At 57.6% G+C, this 15,525-nt stretch overlaps 1 protein-coding gene across 4 annotated transcripts in view; it reads right to left on the bottom strand.

Annotated features, from left to right (window-relative positions):
• Positions 1-12,103: 12,103 nt before the first annotated feature.
• MAP2K5 (mitogen-activated protein kinase kinase 5) overlaps positions 12,104-15,525 on the bottom strand; it is a 256,131-nt gene continuing 252,709 nt past the window's right edge. For all 4 annotated transcript variants that reach the window (XM_053670162.1, XM_037155695.2, XM_037155694.2 and 1 more), the window contains one exon: positions 12,104-12,583. In XM_053670162.1, coding sequence (XP_053526137.1) covers positions 12,479-12,583 — 105 coding nt within the window. In that variant the 3' untranslated portion in view covers positions 12,104-12,478. The remainder of the gene's footprint in view (positions 12,584-15,525) is intronic.

The following is a 15,525-nucleotide window of genomic DNA, read 5'->3' on the forward strand; positions in this document are numbered from 1 at the left end:
GCTCAGCTGCGCCACTGACCCACCCAGGGGGCCCCTCCTGTCAGCCGCGGGTTAGCCCTGGTCTTTCTCTCAGCACAGAGAAGACTCTGCGGCACTCTGGAATGTCCAACTAACTTGGAAACTCGTCAAGAAGATTTAAAGGCATCTAGAAGCTTCCACTGCACAGAGCAGACTGCCTGGACGTCTGTCTTCAGAGCCTGCCTTTTAGAAGCTGCAGAGGCCGCTCCTGGGCGCTGCACAGTGCCGCCTCTGAGCCTACCCTGGGCTGGACCCCTCATACGCTCTGTCTCATGCTGCTTTATTTCACTGTTGAATCGTTCACTGGTTAATATTTCCTGATTGGGCATTTGTGTGGGAGTGTTGTCTCTCCCACTGGGATGTTTCGTCTGCCTGGTACATAGCAGGAGCTCAGGGTGGTTGAGGAGTGAGTGAGTGAGCAGCCCGGGTCCCAGAGACTTGTGCCCATAGTGGCTGAATGGTGCCATTGGTGTCTGCTGGCCAACCGGGTTCTTCCGAAGTAGAAGGTTCTTTGTTCCCTGGTGGTGTCTAGGAGGTCTTGGGGGTCCTACCTTCCACGCAGATCCAGGAAGGGCTACTCAGGCAGAGCCTTGAAGACAGCCTTCAAGCTGTCTTCAGGAGGTGGGCATGGGTCCTGGCAGGAAGGTGGGGACTGGGGGAGGGGCAGAGAAGCGGGAAGGTTGCAAAGGGCTCCCTTGCCAGGGCCTCCTCCCCCACTCGGCAACATGGGGGAACAGACTCTGGAGCCGGCTAGACCAGTTCATTCGAATCCCAGTTCCAGACCTGCATCTGTAAAGCAGTCAACAGGGGCTTCTCAGGGAGGTGATAGTGACGGAATAAGGTGCTAAGTGTACAGCACACAGCCAGGCCTGGCACTACAGTGAGGCACCCAGGGTGCCAAATTTGAGGAGGCATTCGTCCTCAGGGCCACGGCACTCCTCCTCCTAGTCACAGCCCTGCACGGCCGATGACACAAAGCCGGCGCTCAGTTCGGGAGAGGCCTCCTTCCCTGCCAGCTGCAGGTCACCTCGGTCAGCACAGGTCCCCGAACCCAGTTGGAGTCCCATCCGCTGCTGGGGCAGGCCGAGCCTCACTGGGATAAAATTCACACACTACACAGTTCACCTGTTGGGAGTGTGTAATGCAGTGGCTTTTCACATATTCAGGGACATGTGCAGCCATCACGTCACTGTGGGGACGACTCTACCACCACAGAGAGAAACCCCGGACCCATGAGCTGCACCCTTATCTCCCCGCCTGCCCCAGGCCAAGGCAAGCGCTACACTCTGCCTCTATGGATTTGCCTACGTTGGACATTTTATATAAATAGAAATATGCAATATGTAGTCCTTTGTGACTGGCTTCTTTCACCTAGTTCACTGTTTCTAAGGTCCACCCATGTAGCATGCATCAGTATTTCACCCCTTTTTATTCTGTTTTTCTTTTTTATTAATTGTTGTTCAGTTACAGTTGTCCTCATTTTTACCCCTAGTATTTAATTATTGCCAAATAATATTCCATTGCATGGAGAGCTTACCTGTTGCCTGTTCATCCTTTGATGAATATTTGGGTTGTTTCCACTTTTTGCCTATTGTAAATGATGGTGCTACAAACATTCGTGTGCAAGTTATTGCGTGGTTGTATGTTTTAATTGCATCTAGGTGTAGAATTGCTGGGTCGTATGGTGGCTGTGTCTGTCCTTCGGAGGAACTGCCAGGCTGTGTTTCCGAAGCACTTCACAGTTCTACCAGTTAAACGAGGCCTCCGATTTCTCCACACCCTTGCCAGTATTTGTTATTATGTCTCTTTTATCATAGCCATCCTAGCAGGTACGAAATAGTATCTCATTGTCGTTTAGCCTTGCGTTCTCTGATAGCCAAGGATTTTGAGTACACTTTCATGTGCTTATTAGCCATTTGTACATCTTTTTTTGCAGGAAATGTTTATTTGAAGGCTTTGCCCACTTTTTCAGTGGGGTTATTTGTAATGCTGTTATTGAGTTAAAGGAGTTCCTTATATATTCTAGGTACAAGCTCCTTATCAGATAGAGGTTTTGCAAATATGTTATTTGAATTGTCTTCTCACTTTCTTAATGATGTCCTTTGGAGCACACATATTTTTATTTTTGATGACACCCACTTTATTTTATTTCTTTGCTGCTTGTGTTTTGGTGTCATATCTGACCTTAAGGTTGTAAGATTTACTCCTATATTTTCTTCTAAGAGCTTTGTAGTTTTAGCTCTTACATTTATGCCTATGATCCATTTTTATTTTATTTTTTAAAGCTTTTTGTTTATCTTTAGAGACCCCAGCTCTCACCTTGACGACAGATACTGCACTTTCTCTCTGTACCACTGGCGCCTTTCAAGCTGCTACCCTGGTGCTGGAGCTCAGAGGGAGTGAGTCTGTGTAAGTCCACGTGCGGGTTCTTTCCGGGGAACTGCTTGGGACTCCAGAAGCTTCTTCCGCCGACTCAATCCCTGTTGGTTTTCACAGCAAGAAGTTATGGGGACTTATCTTTCTGGCACTGGAAACCCAGTTGTGGGGTATGTTATGGAGCTGGCACTCCTCACTCCTGACATATCCCTCTTGAATTTTCATCTACTCCATGTGGATGTGGGGTCAGCCTGGTCCGTGTCTGTGCCCCTCCTACCAGTCTGGATGGATGTGGTTTCTTTAATTTTGTAGTTGCCAGACTTCTATTCAACTAGATTTCCGACGGTTCTGAGTGATGGTTGTTCTATAGTTCAGTAATTTTGATGTGGTTGTGCGAGGAGGCAAGCCGTGTTTACCTATGCCGCCATCTTGACCGGAAGTGCTATGGTCCATTTTGAATTAATCTTTGTGTATGATGGGAGGCGAGGATCCAAATTCAGGCTTTTGCTCATGGATATCCAATAGTCTCAGCACTATCTCTTGAAAAGACCACTGTCTCCATTGGTCTTGGCACCTCAGTGTCTTTTCTGTCCTGTGGAAATGGCTACCCTCCTTTCCCTGCCAGCTCTCCTCAGAGAAGGGGCCCACCCAGCCTCCTTCCTCTGAAGATGCAAATGGAAGTTCACTGTAACTGCTCAGCATTCAGGAAGCAGCCATTCACCAGCAAACACTGTTGAGACTTTCCCCATTTCTCCCTCCCCATTGATAATTCACTCTGCCTCCCCCTTCTGATGTGTGCGTGCCTCTGTTACCGGGATGGAGTGACCATGGCTGTCCTGTCTCCCTTACCGGGGTGAGAGGCCTAGGAGAACGTGGCCTGCATCTTGCACGAAGGCAGCTGTTGCTGAGGAAATAGCCTTTACTTCAGACAGGCCTGGGTTGGAATCTTAGGCAACTACTTCTTAGATGTGTCGCTTTGGGTGAATCACTCCACCTCGCTGATCCTTAGCTTCCTAAACCATAAAACTGACATACTGGCATCACAGGACTTTTGGGAGAACTAACCAAGATGAGAGGTGCCAAGGGCCCATCTCAGTGCCTGGCACACAGTAGGGGCTCAAGTTCTCTGAGCTGGTATCAATGGAAATAGGAAAGTGACGTCCTTCCCAACACCACTGCTGCCTCCCCAGCCCCATCCCTCTCCATCCCTTTACCCTCCTTTACTTATTGGTCACAGTAACTGTCCCCACTTGAAATTACCATCTTCTTCCTTGTCTGCCTCTGTTACTGGAACGTCAGCTCCAGAGCACAGGGACTAGCTTGCCCCAGTCGCTGCTGTGTCCCCAGTTGCTGGCACACCAGAGGGGCTGAGGAAGTTTTTGTTGAATAAATATTGTCTCCAGTGCGTGTGCTGGGCCCTGCAGAGAATTCAGAGAGGCCCTGGGGGTCTCCCCCCTCTAGCTGGTGCCCAGGACTGATGAGGCACTGTAAGGGCCCAGGCTCCGGGGCTCAGGGAGGCTGAACTCTGGAGATGGAATGGGAAGGGGAGTGGAGCTGGAGGCCCGAGGGAGCCCTGCTCGTGAAGAGTGGGAATAATGGTGCTGGGTGCGTGGGCCGGGAGAGTGTGCGTCGGGGTGGGCAGGCTGGTTCGTAAGAAGGCAGCTGAGGACGGGGGCCTGGGACGTGGGCTTTGTAAGCTGTAAAGGGAGAGACACGTGGAAGCGTTTGTTCCAAAACATGTGGGGCAGCGTGGGCTGGGAGTGGACAGGAAACCGTCTTTGAGTTTGCTGTTGCTGCTATAGCAAATTGCCATGGTCTTTCTTTCTCTCTTTCAAGATTTTATTTTTAGAGAGAGGGCAAAGGAGAGCGAAAGAGAGGGAGAGAATCTTGGCGTGAGAAACAGCCATTGGTTCCCTGTCTCACGCCCTGAACTGGGGACCTGGCCTGCAACCCAGGCATGCGCCCTGACTGGGAATCGAAGTGACAGCCTTCTGGACTGACAGCACTCAATCCACTGAGCCACATCAGCCAGGGCTACTGTGGCATGTTAAAACAGCACACATTTATTTTTTTACAATTTTGGAGGTTGGAAGTTGGAAATGGCTGTCACCCGGCTAAAATCAAGGCACTGGCCAGACCGCATTCCTCCCGGAGGCTCTAGGGAGCATTGGTCTCCTTGCTTCTCCAGCTGTAGCAGGCAGGCTGCATTCCTTGGCCTTGGTTCCTTCCTCCATCTTCAAAGGCAGCAGGACAGCATCCTCGGGTCTGTCTCACCCTGCCGCTGTTCCCCTGCCTCCCTCTACCACTTTCACGGGCCCTCGTGGTTACATCGGACCTACCTGGATGATTCAGGATAATCTTATTTTAAGCTCAGCTATTAGCAACCTTAGTTCTATCTTCGACGTTCATTCCCCTTTGCCATATAACACAAGTACATTTACGGCATCTGGAAATCAGGACGTGGACATCTCTGGTGGGGGCGGGGGTGGTCACGTTCTACCCGCTGCAGATGCGGGTAGAGAGGCCACATCTAACAAGGGAGGCCGCTGGGAGATGGAGTGTGCATGAGGACTTGACTGGGGGCTCACCGCGAGAGTGTGGGTGTGCGGGGGTTGGAGGGAGGGCACTTCTGCCCCCATCCTCGCCCTGGAGTCACTGCCTGGGATCCGGAGCTTTGCCCTCATTGGCTGTGGCCAAGTCTGAGCCCAGAGCTATTGCACCGAGTTGTGCAGACCTCCTGGGAAGCTGGGGTAGCCCTGGGTGGGGGCCGAGGGTCTCACTGGTGGGGGCTGGTGTGGTCGCCCACAGACGCTGCCATTAGAGCCCAGAACACACATACCGGGCCCTCGCTGGAGGTGACACATCTCATATCCTCATCTGTCCTTCTCCAGACCTGGAGGGTGGGAGGCAGATGAAACAGTGGGGAGTCACATGGACCGAGGGGGGGTGGTGTGCAGGTTGGTGCGTAGCTGGGGGACAGGGAAGGAAACCAGTCCTTTGGAGGTGCTTTGTGTGTGTCACGGTCAGCAGCTAGGATGACTTCATAATGACACCGACACCCACGAGGTGGACACTGCCATTGCCCCTTTTCACCCCTGAGGCCCAGACAGGTGAGGCATCCTGTCTGGGGTCACACAGTGACTAGCGGGGGGAGCCAGGACTCAGGCCCAGGGCTGTGTGACTCCAGGCACAGGCCTCCCCCGCCGACTGCCTGAGGCACCGTGGGTGCAGGGAGGTGGGGTGGCACAGTCTCACTCGGAACGTGCCTCTCCTACCGTCCTGCTGGCTAATAGATTTAAAATAGTTTAAAAATGAATTATTTTTATTCTAAAAATGTGTCACATGAGAAAAATGCAAAACAGTGGAGAGGAAATTAAAGAGGACTCACAGCCCGTCTTTGCAGCAGTTTTTAGGAATGGCGGAAGCCGGTTCCCCAAGTCCTCTGAAGCCCCGCCCTCCCCCCTCTATTTATTTAACTGCTATTTCTCAGGAGCATCTCCCGAATGCAGGCTCTGACCCGGCTCCTGAGGGGCTCTCACTGGGACGATATAAGCAGACGGACAGATGGTGTAAGAAAACAGAGAAGGCCAGTACAATGGGGCGGGCAGTGATGGGGAGCCCTGAGGCCCGCAGGGGGTCAGGTGGGGTGCTGGAAGACCTCCACAGAGGAACTGCATTTCAGCTGAGCCTTGGAGGATGAGCAGGAGTTGGGCAGGAGACAGACCGGTGGTGGGGGGGGTGCCCAGGTGCAGGGATCAGCCTGTGCAGTGGCTCGGAGTCAGAGAGGTCTCGGCTCATTCAGGGAGCAGAGCATCACCCTCTGGGACAGGAACATGGAGTTGGGGACACCCCTTTAGTATGGGGCTGGGAGGACCAGATGAGGCAAGGGTGAGACAGTCTGCCATGCCCAGGTGATGTTGCAAGACAGCAGTAGTATTTCTTTTCCTTCTCAGAATCCCGGTGATCTGCACTCGGGGGCTCTGCGAACCCCTGCGCACCTTCCCCATCCCGCTGCCCTCGCCGCCTTTCCCGGTGCAATGTGCCTGCACTGCTGTTCTGTGACCCCCAGGAGCCCCCCTCAGGAAGGGGCGGGGAGCAAAAAGCAAATTCTTAGGAAGGGCCAGCAGCACAGCCCAACTTCCCCAACTGGCTTTTTAACTAAGTCTGTGGGCGGGAGAGACTTTTTATCCCTCGCAAGTTAATGCAAACTGTTAGGGAGATAAATAAATGACAGAGCTGCCGATGGACTGTCGGGCTTGAAGGGGGGACATTTGTCTCACTTTAGAAGAAGGACCTGCAGGGCCCAGCCCATCGACTTGCTCGTACTGTGTTATCTGCCAGAGAGGCGGTGACACAGGAGCAATTAAGACGAACTTCAGTCTGTACGTTCGTGCCTGCAATCTCCCGGCCTCAAAACAAGACAAATGACACCGCCAAGGGAGGAAACGAAGTCTTTTTCAGACTCTGTCCAAAGTCACAGTGAATATTTGTAGTCGTTCAGCAGAAAATTTGTCATTACAAGGCCTGGGCTCTACTGCTCCCCCCTGAACCCCCCACCTTGCACCACTTTACAGTCCATCTCGGTGGCCTGTCCCCGCTGTCCCTGGGGACTCCATCTGGCCTCGCACTGAGGGTTCCCACCCACTGCCAGCCCCACCCCTCTGCCTGCACCCTAGTTTATGAAGGTCTCTGGCAGGTCAGGGACACAACTGCTGCCCACCAGAAAGGAGTCGTGACATAGCCAGGAAGTGGCATAGGAGCATCTCGGCCAGGAAGGGCTGGCTGACCTCCTCCCCCTTCCCTATTGGTCCCCTCACCCATTGCCATGGCCAGTGCCCACAGGGGACCAGGCTCTGGGCTCCTCCTGAGCCACTGACCGCCTCCTCCTGCTTGGGATGCCCCACTAACTCCTCCCTGCATCGCCACACCTGCTGGACTTCCCCACACAGCCTTGGGAGCCAGTGCTGGTCCCTCCCGCCCCTGGGTAGAGCTTTTCCTGGCTGCTTGAAGTGGAAACACCCTGACCCTTGGGTGTGGAACTTGGGAGCTGGTCAGGTGCAATCTTGGGCGTCCACCTGGCCCTAGGGTGGCGGCAGGACGCTGTCCACGGCCTGGGCAGCTGTGAGCTGTGAGCTCGGCCTCCCTCCTTGCCCTTTTGAAGGCTTGCCCGCCCCACCCTGGGAGTTTGGGCTGTCCTCTCCTTCCCCAGCCTTGCTCCACAGTGAGAACAGAGGTTCCGTCCTGATAGGGCCCAAACTTAGCTAACGGATGGCGCTCCAGTGGGGAATCTGGGCAGCAGTCAGCGGGGATGGAGGTGTCTTTGAGGCAGAGTCGCAGCCTCTCCGGGCTCCCCCCACCTCCCCAGGCTGTCCACTCCCAACCCCTGTGACAGAGGGGCAGGCCCGGTCCCGTCCCGGGCCTCACGCTGAGTGCACTCTCTGGCCTTCAGCCCTGAGTGTGTAGAGGTCTGGAAGCATGTGCCTTCCCAGAAGGATGTGGGTCTGTTCGGCCTGAGCCCAAGGCCTCAGGGCCTGGGCCTCCAGCAGGACACTGGCGGCTTCCCTCCCTCCTCAGCCAGGTTAAGGTGCCCAGCTCACCTTGCAGGCCTCGCCACCTCCAACTGGGCCGAGCCTCAGGTTCAGGCTCTTCATCACTGTTCTGGGCCACAGGGACTGTCTGTACCTGGGAGGCAGGTCGCACCTGCCCTCTCTGTCCCCATTGCCTTTTTAGAGGATCTCCAAAACCCTGGGATCCCGGGAACTAGTTGCCAGGTAAGAAAACCAAGGGACAGAATCAGGAAGGGGCTGTGGGCTGAGGGGCTTCCATGTCTCCAAACCAGGGTGGCACCTGCTTCCCAGTGTGACCCCAGTGGGGCCTGTGAGGATGCGCCTGTCCCAGAAGCGGTCCCCTCCAGACCCCCCTGCAGGTCTGAGAGGCCCGAGGCTGCCTCCCATGGGGGTCTGGTGTCCGAGAGGCTCTGGTCAGAAGGCACTTGGGGTCGTGGGGAGTTGGAGCGAGAAGACCTGGGGCATCGGAGCTGTGCCTGAGGGCCCCTCCTTCCACCCCCCCAGCCCCCCCACCCCTTGGAGTGCCTTCCCCGCAGCGGCCCTGTACCCAGAGGGGGAATAAAGAAACTTTGAGGGGATGCTGCTGGAAATGGGCCTGAAGGGAGGCGTGGAAGCCGGCTGTGGAGCGAGGGTGGGTGGGGTGGCGTTCTGGGCAGAGGGAAGCACTCACTCCTGCTGGTGTCCCAGGTCTTGCCCCCCCTCACGACCCCTGAAGGCACAGACAGCTCGGCCTCAGGGCTGCCAAGGGTGGCTGGAGGGACTGCTGAGCCTAAATAGGCCAAAGAGGGCCCTGCTTTCCAGCCGGAGGGATCTTCGAACCCCTGAGGGGTCACACAGCTCCCCATCTTCCAAAGATTTCACACAGAGGGAAATGGAGACTTCTGGGGGGCTTCCCCAAAGCAGGGGCCCCACGATCCATTGTGAATGAAACTGTGCGCGCATCTATTCGGTGCATGTTACTCTGGGACAAGGCTCTGTCACTCTCACAAAATGCTGACGGGGTCCGTGGCCCTCAGGTGCGGGAGCTCTTGCTCCAGGGCCTCAGGGCTGGGAGGAGCCCCTGCATTCACTGATGAGGCAGCTGCAGCAGCTCAGGGGGAGACCTGAGGTCAGCCTGGAAGCCAGTCTCCGGTCCAGGGCTTCGAAGGTTCCAGTGTTCCGCACGGCCATCAGAGGGGCCTCTGTCTGGACATCCCACGCTGTATCTTTGCACTGCAGTTCACATGCAAACTCTGCTAGAGAATGAGACGTGTGTGCTCACATGCACATGCATGGCACTCAGAGAGCTGACTTCTGAAGCTGTGGTGAAGGGTGGGGTTATGAGTTCTAAACTGTGCTTTGCTACTTGCTGAGTGACCTTGGGCAAATCTGGCTTCTCTGTGCTTCAATTTCTGCATCTGTAAAACGGGCCAAATAACATCACCGCCCTCGTGGACGGCTCTGAAGATTAAAGGAGTTGGACAGCAACGCCTCAGCCCAGTGGGGGCGGGGACCTGCTTGTTTCCCCACCACCCTGGCCCGGGGCTTGGGGATGACAGGCCTGCGGGGTCCGTCTTCGAAGTGAGGACAAGAACTGTCTGCACGGTGGCGGGCTCACCCTCCGGGGCGCCAGGGCCCTCTGGGGCGCCCGGCCTGGCCTGCAAGTCAGCTGGCCCCGTGACCTCCCCGGCCCTAGAACTGCAGGTGCTCAGGAAGGAGACGGACACGGGGTCCGAGGCTCGGGGCAGCCGGAGGCCTGTGTCGCCTTGGAAAGTGCTGCTAAAATGATGACGACCCCAACCCTGAGAAAACGAAACGACGCCTCTCCGAGGGCAGCCCCCTCATGGGCAGTGACTGCGCCTGCGCTGGAGGCCACAGCCCGCCACTCCGGCCACTAGGGCGGTGAACGTTCAGTGGGCACCTGCAAAGCCTGGTTCTGTCTTTGGTGCTGGGACACCGGCATCTCTGCCCTTGTGGGGCGTACGTGGGGGTGGGGAAGCGAGGAGACCGGAGAGAACTTGTTACATCCGCCTCGTCGCAGGGTGACACGCAGTGGAGGGGGTGGTGCCGGCGAGGGGAGCCCAAGTCCAGGGAACAGTTGTGGGAGGGCTGCCATTTTATTTCCATTTTAAAGTATTTTATTTATTTATTTTTAGAGAGATGGGAAGGGAGGGAGAGAGGGAGAGAAACATTATGTGTGGTTGCCTCTAGTGTGTCCCCCACTGGGAACTAGCCTGCAACCCAGGCATGTGCCCTGGCTGGGAATCGAACCCCGATCCTTTGGTTTGCAGGCCTGTGCTCAATCCACTGAGCTACACCAGCCAGGGTGCCATTTCATTTTTATTTTAAAGTATTTTATGTATTTATTTTTAGAGAGAGGGGAAGGGAGGAAGAGAAGCAAGGATTTGCAAGAGAAACATCGGTTGAGAATCGAACCGGTGACCTTGTGGGAGGGCGCCCAACCCGCTGGGCCACATCAGTCCCAGCAGGGTTTCTGTTTTAAATAGTGGTCAGGTCAGGACTCACCGAGGTGCCATTTGAACAGACATCTTAGGGGTGCGGAAGGGAGAGGGGTGGGTGGGGGAACTGTGCCCCGCTCCAAGGACAAAGGCCCAGGCGGTGCCGCACACCGACCGCGTGGTGCGAGTCCAGCTCACAGACGGGCGGCGCCGGCGTTCCCTGGCTTGCCCGTCCCTCCACACGGGGGTGGGGACTCAGGCCCCTTCCATCTTGGCTCAGTCTTCCCCCACCTCCGGCCACAGGCATGTTTTTCATGTAGTAGGAGGTGGGGGAGCAGAGAAGGCGCATCTGCATCTTAAGCTTGTTGGCCAGAAAACAACCTACCGCCTGCTCTCATTCCACTGACGAGCACTGGTCACACGGCTCCTGTGACGCGCACGGGGACTGGGAGATGCTGTCCCAGGCTGGGCAGTGGCTTCCCCGGAAGAGCCTGCTCTGCGGAGGGGCAGGGACCTTCAGGGAGTTGGCCGTCTCTCCGTTGGCCTGACGGGGCTGTGCCTGGATGTTCAAGGCTCAGCAGGGGCCAGGCGGCTGCAGTAGGGTGCGTCGGAGTTGAGATCCAGATGGCGGGCCGACCGGCCACACAGGCCAGCTTGGGCCTTTGGCTTGTCCGCGGAGTGCGAGAGGAGCCCGTGGAGGCTCGGCGACTGGGAGGGCCACGATCCATCTCATTTGAACTGACTCCCCCCAGCAGCCATGTGGAGACTGGACCGCAGGGGGCAGGGGACGCGGGGCCTGGTAGGAGGCTGTGGCCATCGGTGCTCCGAGCATGGGGCCTCGGACAGGACAGGAAGTGGGGGAATTGATACATTTTGAAGGTGAAGATAACAGGACTTCCAGGTGGCCCAGATGTGGGGGGTGAGAGAGAAAGGCGTCACGGCCAAGTCCCAGCATGCACCTCAGGCCCCGGGTGGCGGACGAGGCAGCGGCAGAGGAGGTTCTCGAGGCGGGTGTGGCAGCAGTGGTTACTGGACAGGCTGGGCGCCGCTCAGACTGCCAAGCGGGAGCTCAGACTGCCAAGCAGAAACCCGAGGCTCCCGAGCCTCAGTGCCTCATCTGTGACGTGGGGGTGGTAGCCACACTCGCCTGGCAGGCAGTTGAGAAGATTACCCGAGGATGGCTGGGAAGGGCCTGCGGTGAATGAGATTTGCAGGGTGTGTGTATGGGGGGCAGCTTGCTGCAGAGAGGGGCGGGTGCTGGGGGATGGGAGTGGAGGGTGGAAGAGGGCCTTTCAGAACTTACCCCACCCCCACCGGGGCCTTTTCCCAACTCTTGTGCTTTGGGCCCCCCTCACCCCCCCCATCAGATCACGATGGCAGAGCCTCTGCAGCTGGTGGGACAGCCCAGTCCCCTCACGTGGGGCAGATCCCGGTCCCGTGGGGAGCACACAGTGGGGGCCTGAGGTCCTGAGGCCCTGGCTCTGCTGCTAGCTCAGCGGCTCCTTGCTGAGGGACTTGGCTCGAGGACCCTGTGCTTGGATTTTGGGTCTGTCAGTGGGCTGGGCTCTGGGCCTTGCCCTAGAATGTCGGGGAGCACTCAGGTGTTGGCAGGTGCTGGGGGGCTGGTGCTGCCACATACCCCTGCTGACTTGGGAGCCCCTGCCCCACCCCCAGCCTTGGGTGGGCGACAGACGCCCTGACCAGTACATCCCTCACAGGGAGGCAGTCACAAAGCGGTAATACTTTTATTCCCATCAGCGATGCTGATGGTGCCTGACCCTTTACAAAAAAGTGTTAGCAAGAAGGAAGAGGAGGCAGAGGAGCCCTCTGTTCTCGATGCCTCAAACCCTCCACCCTCCCTGCAGTCAGTGCCTCCTGACTGGAGAAGCGAAGGCTCCCCTTGGCCAGGGATGGCCACCCCGGACAGCTCCCTAGGCAAGGGCGTCTGCCAGCACAGCCGAGGGTGAGAGCAAGGAGGCTCGGGCCCAGCAAAGCTGTTCTGCTGCAGACGGAAGGGGGTGTGACGGGGGAGCTTTCCCCTCGGTGACCAGTCCTGGCTTTGAGCGCCCCACTGAGGCCTCAGGGGGGCCCTTGCTGGCTCCGCCTCTCCTCCAGCGCCCTGCACACCCACATGGACACCACGGCGGCATTCCCATCGTTGAACTGCACGATGAACGGGTGGCCCTGTGGAGAAGAGGAGCAGGCTGTGAAAGGCAGTCCCCGGACTTTGTTCTTTGTTGTATTTGCCTCGGCCTGAACTTGTCTCCTGTCCCCAGCAGCCCTGTGAGGCACGGAGACAGCCATCGGTCCCACTGCTCAGCTGGGTGAGAGGCCCGGGGTGTGGCAGTGTCGTGCACTGCACACCTCAGACTGCCTGGGGCCTGGCTACCTTCTCCTGATGTTGCAACTGGCCTAACTCCCCCACTGTGCACTGCCTGCCCCTCCTGGGCCCAGCCTCACCCAGCCAAGGCCTGGCTCCTGAGCTGTGGGTGTTCCAGGCCAGCTGCTACCACAGGTCACTTGGCAGAGGCTGTGTTAATCCCTCCCGTCTAAACCTCTATAAGCAGGTCACAGGTCACAACCTCCGAGTGCAGGGAAGGCAGGTGTCAGAGAGAGGCAGGATGTGCTAGTGTGTGTAGGTCTGCTCTGGTTCCTGGTGGGGAGTTGGGGGTTGGATTTTGGAGGGGCCGGTACTGTCTCCACGGGCCGTCTTGGGCTCTAACCTACTTAGCCCATAGGCAGACTGGGTTATATTTAGTCAGTGCCCTCCCCTGCTGCCCTGAAGAATCAGGCTCCCATTCACAATCTGAGGGCTTCCTGGCAGTTCCCAGGGAAGGCCAGAAAAGAGCAGAGGTGGCGGCAGGGTCATGCCGGCCACAGGTCAAAGGTGGGAAGAAATCAGAAAAGCGTCCTCCTCCCTCCTTCTCACCAAGAGGCTTCTCTGCTAAGGAGCGAACACCTGGCAGCTTCCTCCCGGACTCAGGAAGCTGCAGTGGTGAGCGGAGAGCACAGAGCCGGGGCTCCCGGTGCCGTTCATCCCCTGGCTCCTCCCCCTCTTGAAGACTTCCAACTCCAGCTGCTCTGCTCCCTCCTGCTTTCTGCCCCCTTCTTGGGCCTCTTGCTGCCTCCTGAGCTCCCAGCTGGGCTCTCAGGGCTGCTTTCCCAATCCACACAGGTCCTGACCTGCAAGCCTGGAGGTCGGCCAGCCCCTGGCCAAATGCTCGAAGCTCCGAGCTTCTTCTGAAAGAGCTCATTGCGTGTCTGGGAGGGATGTGGGTCCCGGGCTCCGATGGCTGAGGTGCCCAGATGCCAGGCCAGGGGAGGGGAAGGGGCTGCTTGGTCAGGCCTCAGGTGTCCCTGGGGACAGGAAGGAAGAAAGCCCAGGCTTCCCTGCCCTGGGCTGATGCTGTGTCCCTTTGCCCAGCTTTCCCAATTTGGGCAAGGAAAACCGTCCCTGGACAATACTGCATGGTCTAGCTCAGAGGCACACAGAACCTGTCAGAGGTGCGGGGGGGGGGGGGGGGAGGAAAATCAGCTTGGAGAGTGCTGAGGGCACCCAGACAAGGCAAGGCCCCACGGAGGCCATCGGGGAGCTAGTCCTGGAGCCCAGCTGGGGGCTCTTGTGATCCGCCCACATTGCTCTGTGCAGGCTCCGAACATACCTGCAGGACCCCAAGGGAGCAGGGGCCTGGTTCAGACTGCTGCTGGGGAGGGGAGGTGGAGACCAGGTCGGGTGGGTGACCCATAGGTGGCAGAGGCCCAGCCCCCACATGTTCTTGGCTCTCAGATGCCCCCCCATACATGCCCAGCCTCCACCCGCCTTCCGACAGCACTGCCTAGAAAGAGGGCGTTCTTCCTGAAGTCAGTGTGTGCAGCTCCTTTTCAGGAGGCTCAGGACAGGTGACCTTGTGCCCTTGTGAAGAACAAAGGGAGAAGCTGTGCTCAGGAGCCGATGGGCCCCTCCCGCCAAGCCCGGGGTGGCGGTGTCACTTTCCCAGAATGCCCGGTGACTTTGGGGCCCATATGCTCCGTCTCTGCCATCATCTGTTCGGGAGCAAGCAGAGCGGAACTGCGGGAGGGGAGAGTGGAGGCATCCCTCCGGTCGGGAAGGCTGATGGCCGCTCCGCAGGGAAGCACTTTGCCCAAGTGCCCTGGGGGGCGGAGGAGGGGGGGAGGGTGGGCATCCTTGGCTCTGGGAGAGACTCTGTCCCTTTCCTGCCCTCCTTGGCTGGGAGGTGACTCCCATCTCCTGCGTATCTCTGATGCTTTACCCCACCTTGCCAGGGAGTGGCCTGGACAAGAGGTTCTGCCCCTAGTTACTGCCGACTGGTTTGGGAGAGGTGAGAGGGGGAATCACAGAGAGGGACAGACAGACATTGGGAGGAGGCACCCGGGGTGGTAACATGTGAATTTGGGGGCCGCTGGCAGTGTGGACCACTACATGACTGAACATACCGGGAAGCTGGTGTGCGGGGAGCGGGGGCAGAGACAGCTGCGGAGGGAAGTGGCAGGGGGCCGAACGGTGCAGGACACCCTGTGGCCGTGATACCTGGGCCTGGCCGATTCCCCCGCCTGCAGCAGCAGGATCCGTGAGCCCCTCACAGTCTAGGGCAGAGGCACCGAGCTGCGTGGGTGGGCACTTTACAGACGAGGAGAAGCTTGCCCTGCCTGGGCTCCCTGAGCCGAGACTGGATCGGAAGTCTCCATAACCCAGACTCACTGCCGGGGCTCTCTCTGGGCTGACCGGGGGTGGCAAGGAGGGAGAATCAACATCGAGATGCCATCTCCCCTGACCTTATTTGCATCCATGACTCAGCCCTGTCTGACCAGAGGTGGGAGAGAGTCAGCTCGGTCCCCTCGGAGACCCAATCTGGGAGAGGGCTGTTGCAGTGGCAGGTGACTCTGACTCAACTATCCCTCCTCCCACCAGCCCAGGGTGCGAAGCAGGGCAGCCCCATTTCACAGAAGAGGAAACTGAGCCCGGGGAGGTGAAGTGACTGGTTAAGTGCTGGGGTTGAACTGAGATTTCTGGTTTCTACTCTGGTACATTCTGGGCTGGACTGTGTTCCCTGGGACCCAGGCCGGGTGTGCTTTCCCCTTCCTCCCCGAAATACAGCTGACACCCC

This window comes from Artibeus jamaicensis, unplaced genomic scaffold (assembly GCF_021234435.1).
Source record: "Artibeus jamaicensis isolate MK-2021 breed Jamaican fruit bat unplaced genomic scaffold, CSHL_Jam_final contig_548, whole genome shotgun sequence".
Classification (NCBI taxonomy): domain Eukaryota; kingdom Metazoa; phylum Chordata; class Mammalia; order Chiroptera; family Phyllostomidae; genus Artibeus; species Artibeus jamaicensis.